This window comes from Actinia tenebrosa, unplaced genomic scaffold (assembly GCF_029948245.1).
Source record: "Actinia tenebrosa isolate PJP-AT-01 unplaced genomic scaffold, QUT_ActTen_1.0 PGA_scaffold11__36_contigs__length_13525064, whole genome shotgun sequence".
Classification (NCBI taxonomy): Eukaryota; Metazoa; Cnidaria; class Anthozoa; order Actiniaria; family Actiniidae; genus Actinia; species Actinia tenebrosa.
The window spans coordinates 12,937,544-12,956,945 of record NW_028292571.1 but is presented as its reverse complement, the minus strand read 5'-3'; the positions used below and the strand labels follow the sequence as shown (position 1 = coordinate 12,956,945).

Here is a 19,402-nt window from a genome sequence, read left to right as displayed (position 1 = left end):
AAATGCAAATATATGACTGAGGGTTAAGGGGAAGAGAAGGGGAGGGGTGAGAAGGGGAATTGAATTGGTGGATGAAGAGAATGGCAGCAGGCTTCAAACCTTAAAAAAAAGACTTCAGCGTGATTTCAACTGAGTGGAAAAATGCCAACTAAAGGTGATGTTACACGCAACGATTTTCCGCGTCGATTCAGTTTTCGCGATACGCCATTGCACAAAAAATTGATGCGTTTAACACACCGCACACGTAGATTTTCGAATACGGCAACACGTTACGAGTTTTTGATTCTCCTTCAAAAACTCGCAAAACGAATTTTCAGCAAGTTGATGCGTGTAACAGCTTCATCGACAATTTTTCCAGAATGCAGTTCAAGGACAGGGCTGATGTCAAACGAGATAACGGCGGTAATTGAAGAAGACGAAAATTTGTGAGATGTTGATGAATTGTTAATTGACCAGAGCCGCTTAGATGATGCAGCGCGTCTGAGTTAATATCGTTCATCAAAGCAAAGCCTTGTCTGTGGTCTCCACATGACAAGCAAACAAAAGATGTAAAAAAATAAAAATAAAAAATAAAAAAAAGAAACAAGCTTTAAAAGAGGTCGAGGAAGTGTTTCAATTTGAACACACTGTTTGTTTTGATTCGTCACGCTGCGCGGCTTGAGAGCTGGGATCGAAATTGCCATTTAAAAATCGCGAAAAATTGTCGTGTGTAACATGTTCAATTCGTAGGAATGTTGCGCGAAAGAACGGGTCGTGTAACATCTACATCTACATTTATTTAAGTCCCTCAAACTGGGGTACCCATCACAGACAGCATGTGCAAGTACTGTCGAAATCGGGCCTGTAAAGTCCGTACGGGATTTATAACAGCACCCGACTTGTCTAGAGTTACATACTCAGTATCATCATATATTCTATTATATATTTCACTATAAATATTTTATTTGTCTGAATATCATTTTCCCTTTCATCAATTCTTAGTTGTTAATTTTCCATTTACCATCCTCTACATCAAAAGGTTGATGACACTTCGCTCCGATATCCAGCACTCCTACAATCCGAGTCCTACAATCCATTCGATATTTTCCTTTAATCTTATCTCATTAGACTTTTAAATATACTTTAGACCGGAAGTAAAATTCTGTGATATTTTATCAGCAAAACAATAGGAGTTCCAAACTGACGCTATACAGGCATGGACCTGACTCCAAAACGACAATAACAGACTCTGTTCTTTGATCATGGCCTAGCAATCAATAATGAAGTCGTGTTGGTCATCGAGAACACTTGTCCTCGTATTAGGGTTTTTCTTTTGCACTGAAATTCGTGGAGTTGTGTATAAATCCATAGTCTGGAGCCCAGAGAATCCAATGTAAGTGTTTAAGATATTAATTGTTTTGTATTGATTGAACTTTATTTTTTTCCAAAGTCTAAATATTCGTGAATTAATCCGGCTGAAGATCAATGCTGCCTGTTCAAACCCTCTCGCTATCAAGTGTAACGTGGTCAAAATTTAAGATAAAATTTGCTGACTTCGTACTCAGCGATTTCGAAACTAGATCCAGTTAACTGCTACTCAATCTATTAGAAGATAGCATTTCTATTGAGCACGCTTTAGGTAGCTGGTGCTCGTATAGATAGAAATAATTTCTTTTATGCAAAATTTCAAGTCCAATTCGTTTATAGATTCGTTGCATGAGTGTGAGAGTAAAGTTATATGATTGTTTTGGCAGAAGTCTGCGTGCTGATTCGGTCTGCACACAGGCTGAAGTAGCTAGAGCTGCTTTGAAGAAAAGCTGGTTTTGCAAACTGATTAGAACCGATTAGATTAGAAAATCTACTTCATAACATAAAATACATTATTTAAATTTTATCATGATTTGAAAACATTAGCGTTAATTTAGCATAAAAGTATTTCTCTCTCTTTAAAAGGATTTATATGTCTTCATATAATTAATATGCACAATAAAAAGTACCATTGAAGTCACGAGTAAAATGTAAACAACGTTTCTGTCAAGGCCAAGATGCATGATGAATAAAGACAATTTTTAGATATTGCCAGCCTGATTTTAATATTTTTTCTATCAGATAATCGCTTGTATACAGGCAGTAATATGAACAGTAGCCTCAATAGGCTGCAAGAATATTGACAAAAATCAAGAATAGATTTATTCAGATATATAGATTTGAACGGCCGCGTTATGCAAGATATCACACAAAGGTTCTGTACATCGTTAAAATTTCGATTTTTTTCTGCCAGAATCCGAATTTTAGATATTCAATGAAATATTTTGCTATATTTAGATATTGCAAAATCCTCAAATAAAATGAAACATTTTGCGAACTTTTTTTGCATTGTCAACAAATTTGAAAGCAGCCAAGTGTTATGCCTGCAAAAAATTGAACATTACGTCATGGTTTATATCGATGACGACATTTGAAATAGTCAGCTGAAAGTACTGTTGCCATAGCATTGAGCCAACTGAATGACTTAAAGTTTGAAGCAATTAAATTTTCTAAAAAAAACAAGAATATTTTTGTTTTGTGCTCATGGATTTTTATAGCCGCCATCTTGGTTGAATTTAGCGAAACACGGTAGTCTCTGTTTTTTGTCATCCAACATGGCTGTCGTATATTAAATTGCAATGCAGAAAACATAGTGTGGGATACCTGTGGCTCACCACCCTACCTCACCCTAACCCAAAAAAGTATATATTTTGTTTATTCTTTTGGGACAGAAATGATTGCAAACCACCTTTATATGATTTTTTTAAAGTTATGTGTGTGTTGTTTTTTTTTGTTTTTTTTGTTTTGTTTTTTTTTTTGTTTTTTTTTTTTTTTTGTTTGTTTTTTTATAATTTTGAATGTTGCAGTTGCGCGTATGCGGTCCAAGATAATAGGCGCATACTCAAATATGCTCATAAATATTAATATAACGATGATCAACAATATTACTAATAATAATCACTTTTAGTAATAATACACAGGTGATTATTGAAAATCTCGTGCGCTGATTGGTCGAGAAACTCACACTATCACACGATAATCACCTCCAGCGATAATCCAAAATGGCGGCCAGCCGCTTTGTTGCTGTTACCGGAGAGGAATTAGAATAATGAAAGAAAATGCTGTCCCCAAAAGGACTAAAGAGGCTGACAAATTTGCACTAACTTTGTTCAAAGGTAAAATAGGACTTAAAACAATCAAATTAGCTAGCTCAAACAAACTGTTTTGATTCGTAATTTTGTGTTGTAATTGAAAGCCGCGTTTCATGTGTCACTTCAATTAAAAATTTTCCTAATTTTAAATGTGTCTTTTATCTTCTTTCTTTTCTTTTTTTGAAAGAATCACCTGTGTATTTATACTAAAACAATTATTTGCCTCAGCCTCAGTGAATATCAGAGAATATTTACCTTGCCGCTCAAAGACTCGCGTCTCGGTAAATATTCCACGATATTCACTTCGCCTTCGGCGAATACTTGTTAAATATACCCCTTGCAGCACGTCAAATTGAATCTCAATCTGGGGGACAAACCAATAGGATACAATTCTTAGGAGATGGGAATTCTTTTGTTTTGTCCCCCAGATCGAGCTGCCTTGACGTCATGCAAGAGGTCTATACTAATAATACTTTGCCGGTCATATCCGTGGTCTCTCTTCACTGTCTACTTAATACTCCATTTTACAGTTCCATTCAGTGACCACGAATAATAATTTCTAGCCGAGGCCGCAGGTTCCGCGCATAGCAAAACTACAGCCTCGGCTAGGAACTATTTATCGTGGTCACTGAATGGAACTGTAAAATGAAGTATTCATTTGCGCGCGTTTCCGTTGCAGTTCTGCGCAGGTCTCAGAGAAATGGTGCAGTCTTCTCACCAATATCTAACTGATGATACTTATTATGAATTATCGCCATTTTGAGCCGCCAATACGGGAGAAAGTATTCCGTATTCCGTATTGACCAAAGCATCAAATCGCACTACTTTGCTTTACTCTGCCAGTCACAATAAAGCTTCTATTTTTTCTCTTTTCTGTTTTAACATCAGAGACGCTGCTTTAATTGACCTTATTCGTGGTGTGACAACGGTTTTCCCAATAAGCCTGAAGCGAGATGACGTTTTACCCCCGACCCTATACCATAATAGTTTCTAAAATTCTTTCATGTTAAAATTTTTGATTCCTTAGAGAATACAGGAACAATAGTCATAATTAAAGAACAAAAGCAATGTGAAAAGGATTATGGTCTAGAGACAGGAGTAAAACGTCATCTCGCTTCAGGCTTATTCAGCGTGACGAACCTCCAGATGATTCATTTCCTTTTGTTTTTACTCTTCGAAAAATTCATGAGTATCCCAAAGGATACGAAAGGAATAACGATGATATCCCGACGAGTTTCAAAACAATAGCTCTTCATTCCCCCAGAGGTTTGTCACGCTGAATTGGGAAAACATTGTCACACCACGAATAAGGTCTATTTACGCGCGCGGTTTCGTGGTTTGCGCGGAGATCTAGATTAAACGCGCTCAAATAATAATAATAAATAATAATATGCTTGTATAGCGCACATACAATCCTGATCTATGCGCTTATGTATATATGTATGCTGTTATATATTGGAAATAGAAGAAATAAAAAATGAAATAATATGTCTAAAAGAATTATTTACAAATCGAAATCTTGCTTGAAAAGAAATGATTTTAAAGATGATTTAAAAGAGGTGAGATCTGAAGTGTTTCTTAACGACTAATAATAATAATAATATTAATAATAATAATGATAATAATAAGTATATGTTATATGACTCCATGCTGTCCAATTAAGAAATAATTGGACGAGGAAAATTCTGAGGACTGACAAAATTGGATGAGGCCGTAGGCCGAGTCCAATTTGGCAGTCGGAGGAATTTTTCGAGTCTAATTATTTCTTGATTGGGGAGCATGAAATCCCATTACCTATTAATTATATAGCTGCCTAATTAATCCCATATCAACAAGACCTGTCCAATTAAGAAAATAATTGGAAAAGTACCTATATGGGAATAATGAGAAGCTGTATAATTATAATAATAATAATAATAATAATAATAATAATAATCAATAGACTCACCAATATTCAACTAATAATACTACTATGTATGCTTTACTTTTCATTCCAGTTTCAAGGCAAACAAGCTTAAATGTGTCTCCCTAAAATCAAGACTCAACATAATATGCCCCATTCTCTCGCTCATCGTCTCCGACACAGACAGTCCACCAGCCAAAGAAAACCTCTACGAAAACCTATGGCTGGTTGACCAAGCAGCTTATGATAGCTGCAATATTACTAAGCAGGATAATAACAATAAGCAGTTGTTGGTGTGTAATACTCCTCTTCAGATGAAGCATTATACGATAGCCTTCGTCGAGATGAGTCCAACAGTCCAGGGACATGAGTTTGAGCCTGGGAAGGATTACTATCTTATTGGTAGGTTTGGCGTAGAGCATATTCTAGTTACTCAGTTTCATATAGCTGAATTAATAATTGTGTAAAATCGGAGGTAGCGTATCAATAGACCAATCCCGGCTATACTTGAGTGTCCACTCAAACAATGGGTATTTTTTCCAATGGAATACAGAAAGTCCAACCAACAAACTCGAAATCATAAGAATCATATTTTTAGTAGTTTCTTGATGTACCTTTAGAATGTATTGATTCTAGGAGAGTCATTTACAACTTTCAGCAATTGGTGTCTGTTCCATGCTGTATATCAAAAACACATTTTAGCTTGTCCGACGTAGCAACGGTAACTAGGGAGGTAGAACAATGATGCGTGCGGGATCAGTGTATTGCCTCTCATCTCTAAGGTCTTGGGTTTGATTCCTGGACTCTGCATCTCATGTTAATAGAGTTTTCCAGGTCTCTCCCTAAAATACTGCATTAATTTTACGTATTTTTTTTATAATGATTAATGAGTCAAAAGAGGTTGTTCATTTTGTACCGTGACATTGTCTTTATCCTGGGCATAATGTTTTCCCATTTCAGGCCATTTGTCATTCCCTTGAGTATTATTTCTTTCTTTACTAGGAATGCTTTTTAGCTATGGTGCAATGTTTTCCCATTTCAGACAACGTGTCATTCCCTTGAGTATTATTTCTTTCTTTACTAGGAATGCTTTTTAGCTATGGTGCAATATTTTCCCATTTCGGATAACGTGCCATTCTCTTGAGAATAAGATTCTTGATTTGATTTTAATCCATATTCATGTGTTTTCACTTGCGCAATCACTAAACAAAGAAATAATACTCTAGGGAATGACACGTGGTCTGTAATGGTAAATACATTACACCAAAGGTAAAGAGGTCTATTCTGACAATCTTAAACTCCTATTTCTATCTGGTTTGTCTACAGGGACATCCGATGGAACGCCGAGCTCATTAATCAACACCGAAGGAGGTCACTGCAAAACAAAAAAAATGAAGATGCACTTTCACGTCTGCAACGATAGCAAAGGTAATGACATGATGTAGGCTTATTCAAAGGAAGTTCGCGCGCACCTCTAACTACACAAAACACAACGTATATACCCCTAATTATTTCCAAAAAAAATGTGCAACGATAGCAAAGGCAATGTTCTCATTGAAGGCAACCACACTGGTAATACGTCGCGCGCACCTTTAACGTCAAAATACACACACACACTCACTCACTCACACACACACACACACACACACACACACACACACACACACACACACACACAATAAGGAATACACCTCATTATTTCAAAAAAAGTTGTCGAAGAATCTTACTCTCAAGCTTTAAGAGAATAACATGTGGACTCAAATTTAAAAACATTATACCCGGTACCCACATTAAAGTCCTGACTCTCTTTTTCCCACGCCGAGCTTTACTTTATTTTGCGCTCAGTCTATTGACTCTTGATTAACTGGATTGAAAAAACGAGTCAGCGGTCGTAGGTAAAATCGCGGGCTTACCTGCTTTCCATGCTGAGAAAAACGCTTATGGTATAGGTAAATTTTAGCGCAAAATAATCTACGAAAATGCAAATTTTTATTTCTTTATAATTTCGAAAAATTTGTATTTAATATATTGCTAACCAATGCCTAACGGTTGTCAGTTATGGTACGTAAAACTTTTCTAATTTTGGTGCTAAAATGTTTCCCCCTTAAGAAGCCTATCACCCTTCTGACAATATTCACAGTATTGATTCTACAAGGGGTAAGATGTTGAATAACCCGAAAAAATTACATAGTTTGAGTGCGGCTTCTTGAAGTTATGAAGGTTTTTCCATGTCATATGCTAATGCTGTGACGTATGAGGAGGCATTTATGGTTATTTGTTGTTCCTCGTAATTCGAAACACCGGCTTCTATGGGAAAACTAACTTGCAATCATTTCTATAAGAACAATGGGGAAAACAATGACGTATTTCAAATTTAATTTATCTGTACCAGTAGTGTTTTGTATATTAAATGATTACTCATACGCCACAGCATTCAGCATTCAGCATTCAGCCGCACTTAAACTATGTAATTTTTTCGGGTTATTCAACATGTTACCCCATGTAGAATCAATACTGATAATATTGTCAGAAGGGTGATAGGCACTTTAAAACCTTGACCAATTTCCGTGTTAGATGCAAATTTTTATAAGCAGTCGTGTTTGATTCATTGGACATTGCTGCGCATGCGCATACTTTTTTCACTTCTTCTCTTGATTTGTACTTCTAATACAGATCCTCACTGCCTCAGCGAGGAAAACTGCCAGAAGCTATTGACAAAACATATTGGTGATTCAGAGCCTGGGAGAGAGCCAAGCGAACCAGAAATTAATACCGATCATTCTACGGTTGAACCTCTTTCAACGATTTCACCATCTCCACCTTACGCCCCCAACGACGCTTTCCCGCCAAGTTAGTATACCTGACAGAATATCACGAAAATATAAGACCATTTTCGAGTTCCAAATTACCGCTGTGTTTCTTGATTGCAGACTCATTTACACAGGGTTAGCCTCGAATCAGTGTCAACATATTTACAAATACCAACGGTAAAGTAAAGAATGCACAATTTCAACAATATCGACACTAAACGAATTTGTCTAGAATATCCATGTGTTCCAGTGAAGGTCCGTGGAATTTCAAAGTGTTTGTATTGTTGAATTCTGCATTCTTTATTTTACCCGTTGGTATTTGTGAATATTTAGACACTGATTCGAGGCGGGCTAAGCCTGAGTTCAAAACTGTAATCAATAGACCAGTTTCGAGTTCCAAATTACCGCTGTGTTCCTTGATTACAGACTCATTTGCACAGGGTTAGCCTCGTATCAGTGTTTAAATATTCACAAATACCAACAGAAAAGTAAAGAATGCACAACTTCAACAATACAAACACTTTGAAACTCGACGGACCTTGACTGGAACACGTGAATATTCTGCACAAACTCGAGGCTAACCCTGTGCAAATGAGTTTGTAATCAAGAAACACAGCGGTAATTTGGAATTCGAAAAGGGTCTATTGAGTAACAGAGAGGCGTTTTACAAATGAGAAATTAATAGGCTGCACGCGCACACATAAAAAGCGCGCCTCGTGTAGCAAAAGGGTTAATTGCACATATATATAATTAATTGATCATATGAAATACCTTATAGTCCCCTGGGAGTAAGTCGGAATGCAGCTCAATTTGGAGGACATAACGATAGGTTTCCAATTCTCAGGAGATTGAAATTCTTTTGTTTTGTGCTCCAAATTGAGCTGCTTTGACGTCATATACAAGAGATCTAATTACAGTCCGTCCGTTTGAATATTGCAGACAGGCAGCACATGGACGCGTCCAAAGAAGCTAGTTACCGCTTGGGCATAAGCCTGTTAATATTGATTTGCCTATCGTTACTAGCCCTCTCAGCGTACCTGGGTTACCGCCTCCACAGGAAGACCAAAGAAGAATCCACTTGTATAACAAACAAAAACTTTGAAGTGCGCATGTCACGTGCTAGTGAGGGCGCTGACTCGACAGATGGTGAAGATTCAAGAACATTGATCTCAAGACGGAATTCTGATAAGGTCTAGATATAAAGAAGACACTTTGAGGTTAACTATTCAGAAGGCGATATATAGAAGTTGTTGTTACAGTTAGTGGGAGGAAAAATCGCTCTGTCAACGAGCTCTAATGCGTCAGCAGTCACATGAATATTGTGAGCGATTCATGGATTTTTGAGATCCGGCGATAAGCTTTCATAGCGCTCGCAAATACGTTCGTGCTCGCCTGATTTTGCTATAAAAATGGTTCAAGAAGATCCCAAAATTTGCTACAAAAGAGTAGAGGATAAACTCATTGCTTAAACGTTAAGCCAGAAATATTTCTAAGGCTTTTAAGTGGGACGTCACTCGTTATGGAAAAAACGATTTCCGGGTCCAAAACGAAACGCAGTTAATCTTATAAAGATGTTTATTTCAGTTTCTTCATGACAAAGTTCTTATTGTTTAAGGTGAAGGTTAAATTATTGAGAAAATTTTTTGCTTTATTTTTTCCGCAGTTTTGTCAGCTTCTGGATCCGGAAATACCTTACAACTTTAAAGCTCTATTCTAATCTTTTAACCGCAGGCAACCAATTTTCGTGTTGCATTTTCAGCAGCCATGTTTGTTCACAGGTAGCCCAAGCTTGGTTTCTGTGGAGCCCTGCTATAAGGAAATGTATGGAGATTCATCAAAAATTTCAATAAAATCATTGAAACGTTAAATAAGGCCTCGAAATTTTACCCGATCATTGAGAAATAGCACTTCTTTCGCTCCGCGTGGTTATTTTTTAAATTTAGCCCGTTTTAAGATTTTTTTCCCCCACACTATTTCTCAATGATCGGGTAAAATTTCGAGGCTTTATTTCACGTTTTAATGATCTTATTGAAATTTTTGATGAATCTCCATACATTTCCTTATAACAGGACACCACAGAAACCAAGCTTGGGCTACCTGTGGTTTGTTTAACACATTTGGCGCATGCTCAGTACAACTTTCAGCCTCGTATTATACATTCTTTATTTTTTCCCAGACCTCCTCTTGACTAAAACTCTTTTAAATTATTAGAAAAACTTAAATACTAATAAAAATGCCAACGTGATCCATCAAAGGTTTGAACTCCCTTTTTATTAGGCCCATACCTCCTCTTGATTTCACCACAGCAATCCCGCGCTTCAAACCGTTAAAAACCAATGACTTAAAAACCCTATATCATTTATCAAAAATAAAGACATTTCAAAATTAACCTACAGATATCTAATTAATGACGCTTCAGCCGTCATGTACAGCGTGAGATAACAGAATAAAACGCGTTCTTTAACTTGACCCCTCTCGTCTCGACTCTCGCGCGCTTTTTTTTCCGCATCCTGTCATCTACAGTCGACAAGAACAAGATTTTTATCGCAATGAAATTTTTTGTTTCCGGGCGTTTGTGAACTTTGACTCAATCTGTCTTAGAAAACCCAGACACTCTTCCATATTTATCCCTTGATCGTTATTTATTATCTACTTTATTCGCAGTTGTAGCTTAATTTGTTGCATATACATATATATACTGAAGCAAAACAAACCAATAAGAGAATAAGATTTTTTGTTTGAGTTGTATCCACATTCATGTGCAACCGATAAACAAAGAAAGGATACTCTAGGGAATGACACGGGGTCTAAAAAGAGTAGCATTTCTTTGTCAAAAGGGATGTGCATGAGAAGACACATAGATACGAGAAGGACTCTTATTTTCTAGAATGACTCGTGGTTGAAAAACATTGAAAAACATTGCACCACTACGAACTGAATTAACGAATAAGGTCCATATAATATTCTTGTCGTTGCCGATAAATATGGAGCAATAAGTTTTGGATCAGAGGAAGAACGGGTGGCGTACGAGTAGAGGTGAGAGTTCTCGCCTCTCAACAATACGACTTGGGTTCGAGTCCCGCGCACCGGGCTTGGTGTCGTATGTGAGAAACAACTGCTATAAATCTCGCGTTCTGATTGGTTGGGAGCGCGTGCTTTATGTGAGCACACAGCACGCGCGCGCACTTTCAGTTGCGTCATTTCTAACCAAAATAACGGTTATTGTAATTCATATTTTATAAAACTAATAAAAACTTGCTTGCTGTGCTGTTTGCAGTTATAAAGCACTTGGGGATTGTCAGAACACTCAAGAAGTATTGAGAAGCACTCCGCTACGCATCGTGCTTCTCCTAATACTTCTCCCGCGCGCTTTATAACTGCACACAGCACGCTCGCGCGTTTTCTATTTCTTCAAGAGGTGCTTGTTACTTTGGTTCTCCCCTGTGATTCGAGGGTTTTCCTCTGTGTTCTCCGGTTTTCCTTCCTCCGTAAAAAAACTAAAACTATTCCAGTTGGAATCCTGTGGAAGAAGAGCTGCAAAAAATCCACGGTTAATCCCATTATCCCATTGTCTTCACGCGTTATCACATTCTCATATGGAAATTCAATTATAACGAAATCAATGAGACGACCATTAGTAACGGGGTACGATAATGTGTGTTTGATGTTGATGTTAGTTTATAAATCGTAGGTCGTGTTTTGTGATAAATCATTTGAATGCTCACATGGGTGGTCGATGAAGAGGTTTAGTCTTCAAAACACGCCGACTCTGTGCGTTTTAGGTATCGATAAAATTTGAAGACTTATGTTTCAAATACCGACGCAATAAAAACACTAGTTGTCGTTTTAAATTTTCTTTTCGATGTAACAGTACATGTTTTCCGTGTTTTTATCAAATGCATGTAAACACTTTAGGATGAGTTTACGCGGGTTTAACAATGGCGTTTATTTATCTGCGCATGTACAGGAGTAAACATGGCTGACGCCAATCTCGTACCCAGGAGCCAATCCAAAGTAAATTCTGGTCCTCACTAGACGCAAGGAAACTCCAAGCTAGTACATGTTCTCACTATTGCTGGTGTTCAATCTTTCCCAAGAGACGGAAATAACAAAAGACACAGCGGCCATGTTGGAGGATATAACAGAAGAGTCTAATAACAATTCATTTTTTTGTTAAATTTATCCAACATAGCGGCTTTGAAAACCATCAATAAGACACTGCGCAAGCGCAAGAGAACAGAAGATTTTGGTTTCATTTCTTGCGTCGGCTTGCGTCGCTAAACCGAAGTAAATTACTTTTTGCTGTTCAAGAGTAAGACATTTTTCCTTAGGAGTAAATGAGGTCGAACTGGAGGAAGCTCGTGGCTATTTCCATATCTTATAGTACACTCAGCAAAATTACTCGACTCTGATTGGTCGAGAGGAGTACAATTATAGCATTAATCGTACTCCGTAGTAGTACCGAATTAAATCGCTATGGCAACACGGCCAGAACAATGTCAAAACAATTATTTTCTATTATTTTGTACTTACTCGTACCTATTAATTTCCAAATTGTACTCGAGATCGTGCGATTTCCTATACTAATCCGATGGTTATTTACTGTCGGCCATTTTTAATGCATCCAAAACATACGGTATCGCTTGAGACATTATTTTCATATAACACAAAGTACAGCGCTTGCATTAAGCACGTTAAAAGCAAAGGTGATCGAGCTGCACAATGTTTGTTTTCATTTCTGGAAGCCAAGAAAAACTATGCCATCATCTAAGTGTGTTTACTCTGGCTAATCTTGCGTTCATCCTGCAGGATCTTTGTTTGCAAAGCCTAGTTCAGAGTTCATTGCTAATGAATGAAAAACACAGAAGACAGCAAGATATTGTAGCAGTCATGTCTGATTATTTGTTGAATCGTATATAAATATACAGGTCAGGGGAGGGTGATTTGGGAGTAGAAAGAGCAGCTTGGATTTGAAGATTATTTGTGTCCGCCATATTGGATATAACTTTTTTGGTGGGAAAGTTTCATGTAATGAAAAAAGCTACTATTAACTTGTGCAATCATGCTGTGCTGTGCTGTGCTGTGCTGTGCTGTTGCTGTGCGTGCTGTGCTGTGCTGTGCTGTGCTGTGCTGTGCTGTGCTGTGCTGTGCTGTGCTGTGCTGTGCTGTGCTGTGCTGTGCTGTGCTGTGCTGTGCTGTGCTGTGCTGTGCTGTGCTGTGCTGTGCTGTGCTGTGCTGTGCTGTGCTGTGCTGTGCTGTGCTGTGCTGTGCTGTGTCCTCTCCTCTCCTCTCCTCTCCTCTCCTCTCCTCTCCTCTCCTCTCCTCTCCCCCTCTCCTCTCCTCTCAACAAGTCGTCTTCAATGCTGACTCAGTTGCCCTTTACAAAAACTGCGCGCCTTGTTGATCCCTAACTTTTAGTTAATTTCTCGTTCTGTCTGGACAGCACGGTTCTTCACAGCATGATGGCTTTCAGATTAACAGCCAAACAAACTATAAACTCATTGCTCGACCTTCTTTAATGCGGAAGAAATATTCAATCTGTTTTATCAGGTCTGTCGCTACTACAGATAGTGAATGTCTGATCTGTATTATCTCAGCCGGGCTGATCGATATTCAATGGCATTCCACTTTAAGTTCAAGGTCTTCGAGTAGGTTCTACATTCCGCGAACGAGATATTCTTTTGAAAATCTCGGAACACAATGCAAGTTAGGTTTTTGTCCGTACATTAATTATAAATTTCAAAATTGTTGTCGGGTTCGAAACATAAAATACACAAGCTGAGAACGAAAGTATTCTAGGAAATGACATAATGATCAACTGATGTATTCATTTGAGATACACAGTAGATATGAAACATGTGTTAAAAGCATCCATACTTTCTGTCAGTACAACGATTTATGAACCTTTCACTAGTTGTATCACCACAGTAGATACATCTAATTAACGTACTTCGCGTCATAGTTAATAGAGGGGTATGGTTAGGAAACCCTTTTGTTATAGGTGTTTGTTAACTTTTTTCAAGCGTGACCGTGCACAATCCTTAGTTTTACTATTTTTTTACTATTGTTTTACTATTGTTTTGCCATTGTTGGCAATGGCTGAGTGGACAGACCAAAATCTTTCTTTTGGCTGCTAGTTCAAAATACTTAAAGATTTATAAGAGATATTTGAATATTTCTTACAACAATCCCATAGACAAAGTTTATGTTTACTTTTTTTGCAATTTCGGATGCGTATAAATCAAACATTGCCACAGTCAAGACCGGTTTCAACATCAAAAGCGAACAAAGACCTGATAACAATAGGTTTCCTAACCATTCCCCTCTATTAACTATGTAATTCGCGTGTACCATTTGGGTCTCAGCTTCTATATTCCATATTAATTGAATATCATCATCATAATCATCATCATAAAAATCATCATAATCAAAATTTCCCCTTTTCGGAGTACTAGCATCCTTGGGAAGCTTCTGTCTGCAGCACTTGCTGCAGCAGTCGCGTAAGGGCTGATTTGTCCATCATAGTTCTCTGTGTGGAGTCCATTTGTAGAATTCTTTGAAACTTATTCCATAATCTCCTACACGCGGAAAATAATGTTGCAATAGATCTCATTACCCTTGGCGTAATGTTTACCCATTTCAGACCACGTGTCGTTCCCTAGAGTATCGTTCCTTTGTTTAAAGGTTGCGCATGAGAAGACACATGAATACGGATAAAACTGAAACAAAGAATCTTATTATCAAGGATATGACACGTGGTTTAAAATGAGAAAACATTGTACCATAGCTAAAAAGCATTCCTAGTAAAGAAAGAAATAATACTCAAGAGAACGACACATGGTCTAAAATGGAAAAACATTGCACCATAGCTGAAAAGCATTCCCAGTAAAGAAAGAAATAATACTCAAGGGAATGACACATGGTCTGAAATGGGGAAAACATTGCACCATAGCTGAAAAACATTCATAGTAAAGAAAGAAATAATACTCAAGGAAATGACACGTGGTCTGAAATGGGGAAAACATTACACCCATGCAAGCTAAAGAGGTCTATTAGAGTGTATCAATCCCCACGAAGGACAGGAGAGAACCAACAAGCAACTCTATCAACAAACGACACCAAGTCCGGGAATCGAAACCGCTGGTCGCTGGTGAAGGGCTAACACACTCCTGCCTCGACCTACGCTGCCCGAGTACTTCCCGAAAGGAGACGGGGCAGGGGCTAAAAGCCGAGTTACTTTAGGCTCAATAATTACAATTTCCTACCATTTCCGTGTAGTCATTTCCTTAAACATGACTCATTAATGTATCTTCTAAAGCGTTACTTATGGACAAAGGGATTGTTTTCAAGGTAATGCCGACGCGCGGTCAGAACTGATGGAAAACACGGGGTAAAGGTAGAGAGTCCGTAATGGACCTTTTTCATAATCGAAAAGGTCCTTTCACTGGATGTGAACTCCAATAGACCATGACTATTTCACATCCACTGATAGGACCTTTTTTGGTTATGAAAAAGGTTCTCTCACTGGATGTGAACTCCAATAGACCATGACTATTTCATATCCACTGATAGGACCTTTTCGATTATGAAAAAGGTCCTTTCACTAGATGTGAACTCCATCAGACCATGACTATTTCACATCCATTGAAAGGATCCTTTTCATAATCCAAAAGGTCCTTTCATTGGATGTGAACTCTAACAGACCATGACTATTTCACATCTAGTGAAAGGACCTTTTCAAAATGTGGATACAACTCAAACAAAGAATCTTATTCTCAAAACTATTACACGTAGTCTAAATCTGAAAAGTGGTAAAACATCTTATAGACTCTTTGCACTGAGTCCCAAGAAGAATTGCTCTGGGGGACAAAACAATGGATGTCTTTTGCATGAAAGACTGCCTATTGTTTTGTCCCCCAGAACAATTCCTCTAGAAAATCAATACTAGGGGTTTATACGCCCAAGGCAAAAACGTCTATTGACGCTCCTACAAGTAAATAATTATTCATGAACTACGTATTATTTATGTATTCTAAAAATATATTTAAATTTTAATTGTTTACAAAGAAATTTCGTTTACCATGTCGACAAAGGCGTGAAGCTATAACTATGAGTCTACCATGCCTAGTGGTCGCAAACCAAAGGAAACCCATAAATGACTTTCCCGATACTGTTTCCTTTTATTATCGGTGAGAATCTTCGACAAAGATGCCGAAACGTAAGCGGTTGGGCGTTTTGCCGGACGAGAAATGAGCTAATGACCGAGAAGACATCTCATTACCGGCAGAACCATTTATATTCCATCCGGTCATCAAGGTCGTTATCAAACTGGTCATTAAATTTTGACCGTATTGTAATGATGACAAGAAAACCACGACGATCAGTACAAAGGAAAGGAGCTTTGTAGATCTAACTTGACAGTAATGGAGAATGGTTAACCGTTTCTCAACCTGTGGTTTCATCTCCCAGCTTCTTCGGTTTCCAACCACAAAACCGAAACGTTAAATTCCAATCCGATCAATCTGTGAGTTAGCTGTGCCCTGACTTTGAACAGCCCAGAGGTTATTTCAGGGTTTGATTTGTGAGTTAGTCATGCCCTGACTTAGATCAGCCCAGAGGTTGTTTCAGGGTTCGATCTAGCTGTTAGGTGTACCTTGAGTTTGATCAGCCCAGAGATCGTTTCATTGTTCGATAAAATATATGTTTAATCGCAAGCAATAAAAGCAAGCACCAAGAATTATGGGACGGCGTGGCTGGTACAATTATAAACCATAGATTCTTTTATTTTTATGATTTCTTAAATAAAGGTTACTTTTCCATATTTTTTTGTGCGAATGTAGAGGACGTTCTTGGAAATTTTTGTTAGTAAGATCCGTATAATTCTTTTTTCAATGCAATGTTGAACTGACCCCCAAAGGATAAAATAGATTTTGTTACTTGTTGCGTTACACATGTAGTGTGACAGTGTGACAGCGTGACAGTAGAAGATCCAAAAGAAATTGAGAAATGCCCCACTCTTACTAGAGAAATCAGGACTATTTCCTCTTAATTGCATTTGCCAACATTTTGATTTCAATTACAATGGATATATAATCATTTGGAACACGATATTCAACGATGGACCCAGATAACCAAAAACCATTAACGATCTGATTAGCAATCAGTCCATCATTCCTTCTAAGCAATACTTCAAAACACAGGGATTTAAAGCCGCTATGTCGCTCGCTTTTGAACTCTAAGTAACTCACCTAAGTACTTTGTGGCTTTTAAGATCTTACAAGCTCTAAAAACCGATTGCACTTCCTTTAAAAAAACTATTCTTAAATCTTTTTAAGATTTTATTAATTTTCAATTTTTAATTTTTATTTTTGGAGTTGATTGACGGTTTTGCGCGCGCTCAGAGCAACCTAATATCCGCGCATTTTGAAATCCAGTTTATCAAGCAAGATATTTATTTCATTGTAATGCAATTCTACCATGACGTAACGAATTAAAAAGATAATTAATCTTTCTTCGCGTTATCTCATCAAGGCAAAAAGATATGGTTTGTTTTAGTTATGCCCTATGGCCATGTTAAGAGTTTGATCCAAGGTAGAGTTGTGCAAGATGTTTACAGCACGTACACTGTAAGGCATGCCTTAAGAGGAAAATTGTAAGGCCATCATTTTCAACACAGACTTTGCAATATCACACGAGTTGTACGCTGAAATTTGCTTTTTCGCTGCCGCCAGTAAAAAATATGAAAGGTACCGACTGATTAGGTTTGATTGACGGCAGCGAAAAAACAAAATTCAGCGTTCAGCTCGAAGACACAGAGTTCGCATGTTTCTGAAAAATTGCAGTAAAGTGGCCGTCTCATTAGGATCCCCCCCGTCTCAAAGACAAACTAAGGTCACCTCTTTTTTAACTTCGACTCAAGACAGGGTATCGCATATGCCAGAGTGCTGACATGGTTTTACAATTACAAGACATTATTAATTTCGTCTGATTAAGACTAAGCTTATACTCGGTGGTTATAGTCATTTTTTAATCATTATTCGATATTAAATAGTTCACTTATCAGGCGCATACGCAACTGATAACAAACTATTGAACCAACGTGTTTTACGCGACGTGGAGCCCGCGCGTCTCGCGTTCGAATGGACTAACGGCTCATGTCCGAGTCAAACGTTATTCATATTTGTACTGATATCTTATTTTTATTATTATCATTTTTTTATTTTTTAACTCAGGAATGTTTAAAATATCTCCAACGTAAAATGGAAAAACCACAGGAAGCCCAAAAATATGAGTAGATCATGCATGATTTCAATGGGCACTGCGCAGATTTTTTAAAGAAGTTATCTAAGTTAACTAGCGCGCATGTGTAGTACATAGCTTTAGGGCATTAACATGTTGAATTGGCCTTAGAGAAAAGAAAGCTAATAAAGAAAGAAAGAAAAAATGACATAGTAACAGCCCTCGTGGTCACGTGCATTATAAAAGAAATAATGCAAAAATCTCTACATATAGTGGCCCTACGTAGAGGTTTGCCTATAAGTAAAGATAGATAGATAGATAGATAAGCTTTACTTACCCTTGGTTTTAAAATGAGACTTGCTAGGCCTATAGCGTAGCTGCTAATGATCCGAGAGAAAAAAAGTGAAAATATAACGAGAAAGAAAAAAAAAAATTAAAATGCTAATATTAAATATTGTATTAGATTATACAGTGTGGTAAATATAACTGATTTATAACATTATTGTAACGATAGTAAAGGGTTTTACAACTCAATACACCAGATCGAAATATGGCGACCAATTTTAACTATACATATATTTTTTTCCCCTGTTAGCACATGAGAGGCTATACTAGTCAGTCCAGAATAATAGCTATTCAAATCGGTAGCCATATTTCGATTCGCTGTATATAGATGGTCCGGCACTAAACAGAGAATTGACAATTCAATAGACGGTTTAAAAGTGCAGTTCAAATGAAAATTTGTAAGTTCTATTTTTAAATTGCAGTCCGGGCACCATTCCGTTACGTTTGATTTCCCACGCCCCACAAGAGAAAAGGATTTCCCCAGAATTTCATCGCTTCAATTGCCAAGAAATTCCGTTGAATAAATTTAAGTGCAATGTTTGCTTTTCAAGCCATTATATTCTCGACCCTAGACGCCCCAGGATGACGAGTGTGGTTCAAAGTATGAACTTTGTTCAATTCGAGGGGCGGTTTCTGTCTACAGGACATTGGTCAATCCGTAGAGGAAGGAGTCTATAGCGTGGCTAAAAACACTATACTGCGAATAGTATTATTAGTTTTTGGCGTCATCTTAAGGAAACTGCATATAATCGTATTATTATTCGATTGTTAAGGCGTCTGGTATATTTATTGTCATTTAAAAGCGTTTTTGGCGAGACAACAATGAAAAATGGAAGACATCTTTTGAACTGGCATTTTTCTCTTGCAGACTTGCGATGGCAGGAACCAATTGAGACGATGGCTCTGTGCCGAGATGTTTTCAAGAGTTTTTAAAAAAGAGGTCTGTA

General features: G+C 37.6%; 1 protein-coding gene across 1 annotated transcript; it reads left to right on the top strand.

Moving 5' to 3' along the window:
* The first annotated feature begins 1,177 nt into the window (after positions 1-1,177).
* LOC116288184 (ephrin-B1) lies at positions 1,178-10,125 on the top strand. Its single transcript, XM_031694937.2, has 5 exons — positions 1,178-1,372; positions 5,156-5,463; positions 6,388-6,489; positions 7,735-7,911; positions 8,811-10,125. The coding sequence occupies exons 1-5, from the start codon at positions 1,260-1,262 to the stop codon at positions 9,065-9,067; spliced, it is 957 nt and encodes a 318-aa protein (XP_031550797.1). The 5' UTR covers positions 1,178-1,259; the 3' UTR covers positions 9,068-10,125.
* The last annotated feature ends 9,277 nt before the right edge of the window (positions 10,126-19,402 follow it).

What these genes read in the sequence shown, in the direction of transcription:
- LOC116288184 (XM_031694937.2), top strand. Translation starts at nt 1,260, where the DNA reads ATGAAGTCGTGTTGGTCATCGAGAACACTTGTCCTCGTATTAGGGTTT. An exon ending in CGTCTGCAACGATAGCAAAG is followed by an intron (nt 6,490 to 7,734) that starts GTAATGACATGA and finishes CTTCTAATACAG; the next exon opens with ATCCTCACTGCCTCAGCGAG. An exon ending in CAACGACGCTTTCCCGCCAA is followed by an intron (nt 7,912 to 8,810) that starts GTTAGTATACCT and finishes TGAATATTGCAG; the next exon opens with ACAGGCAGCACATGGACGCG.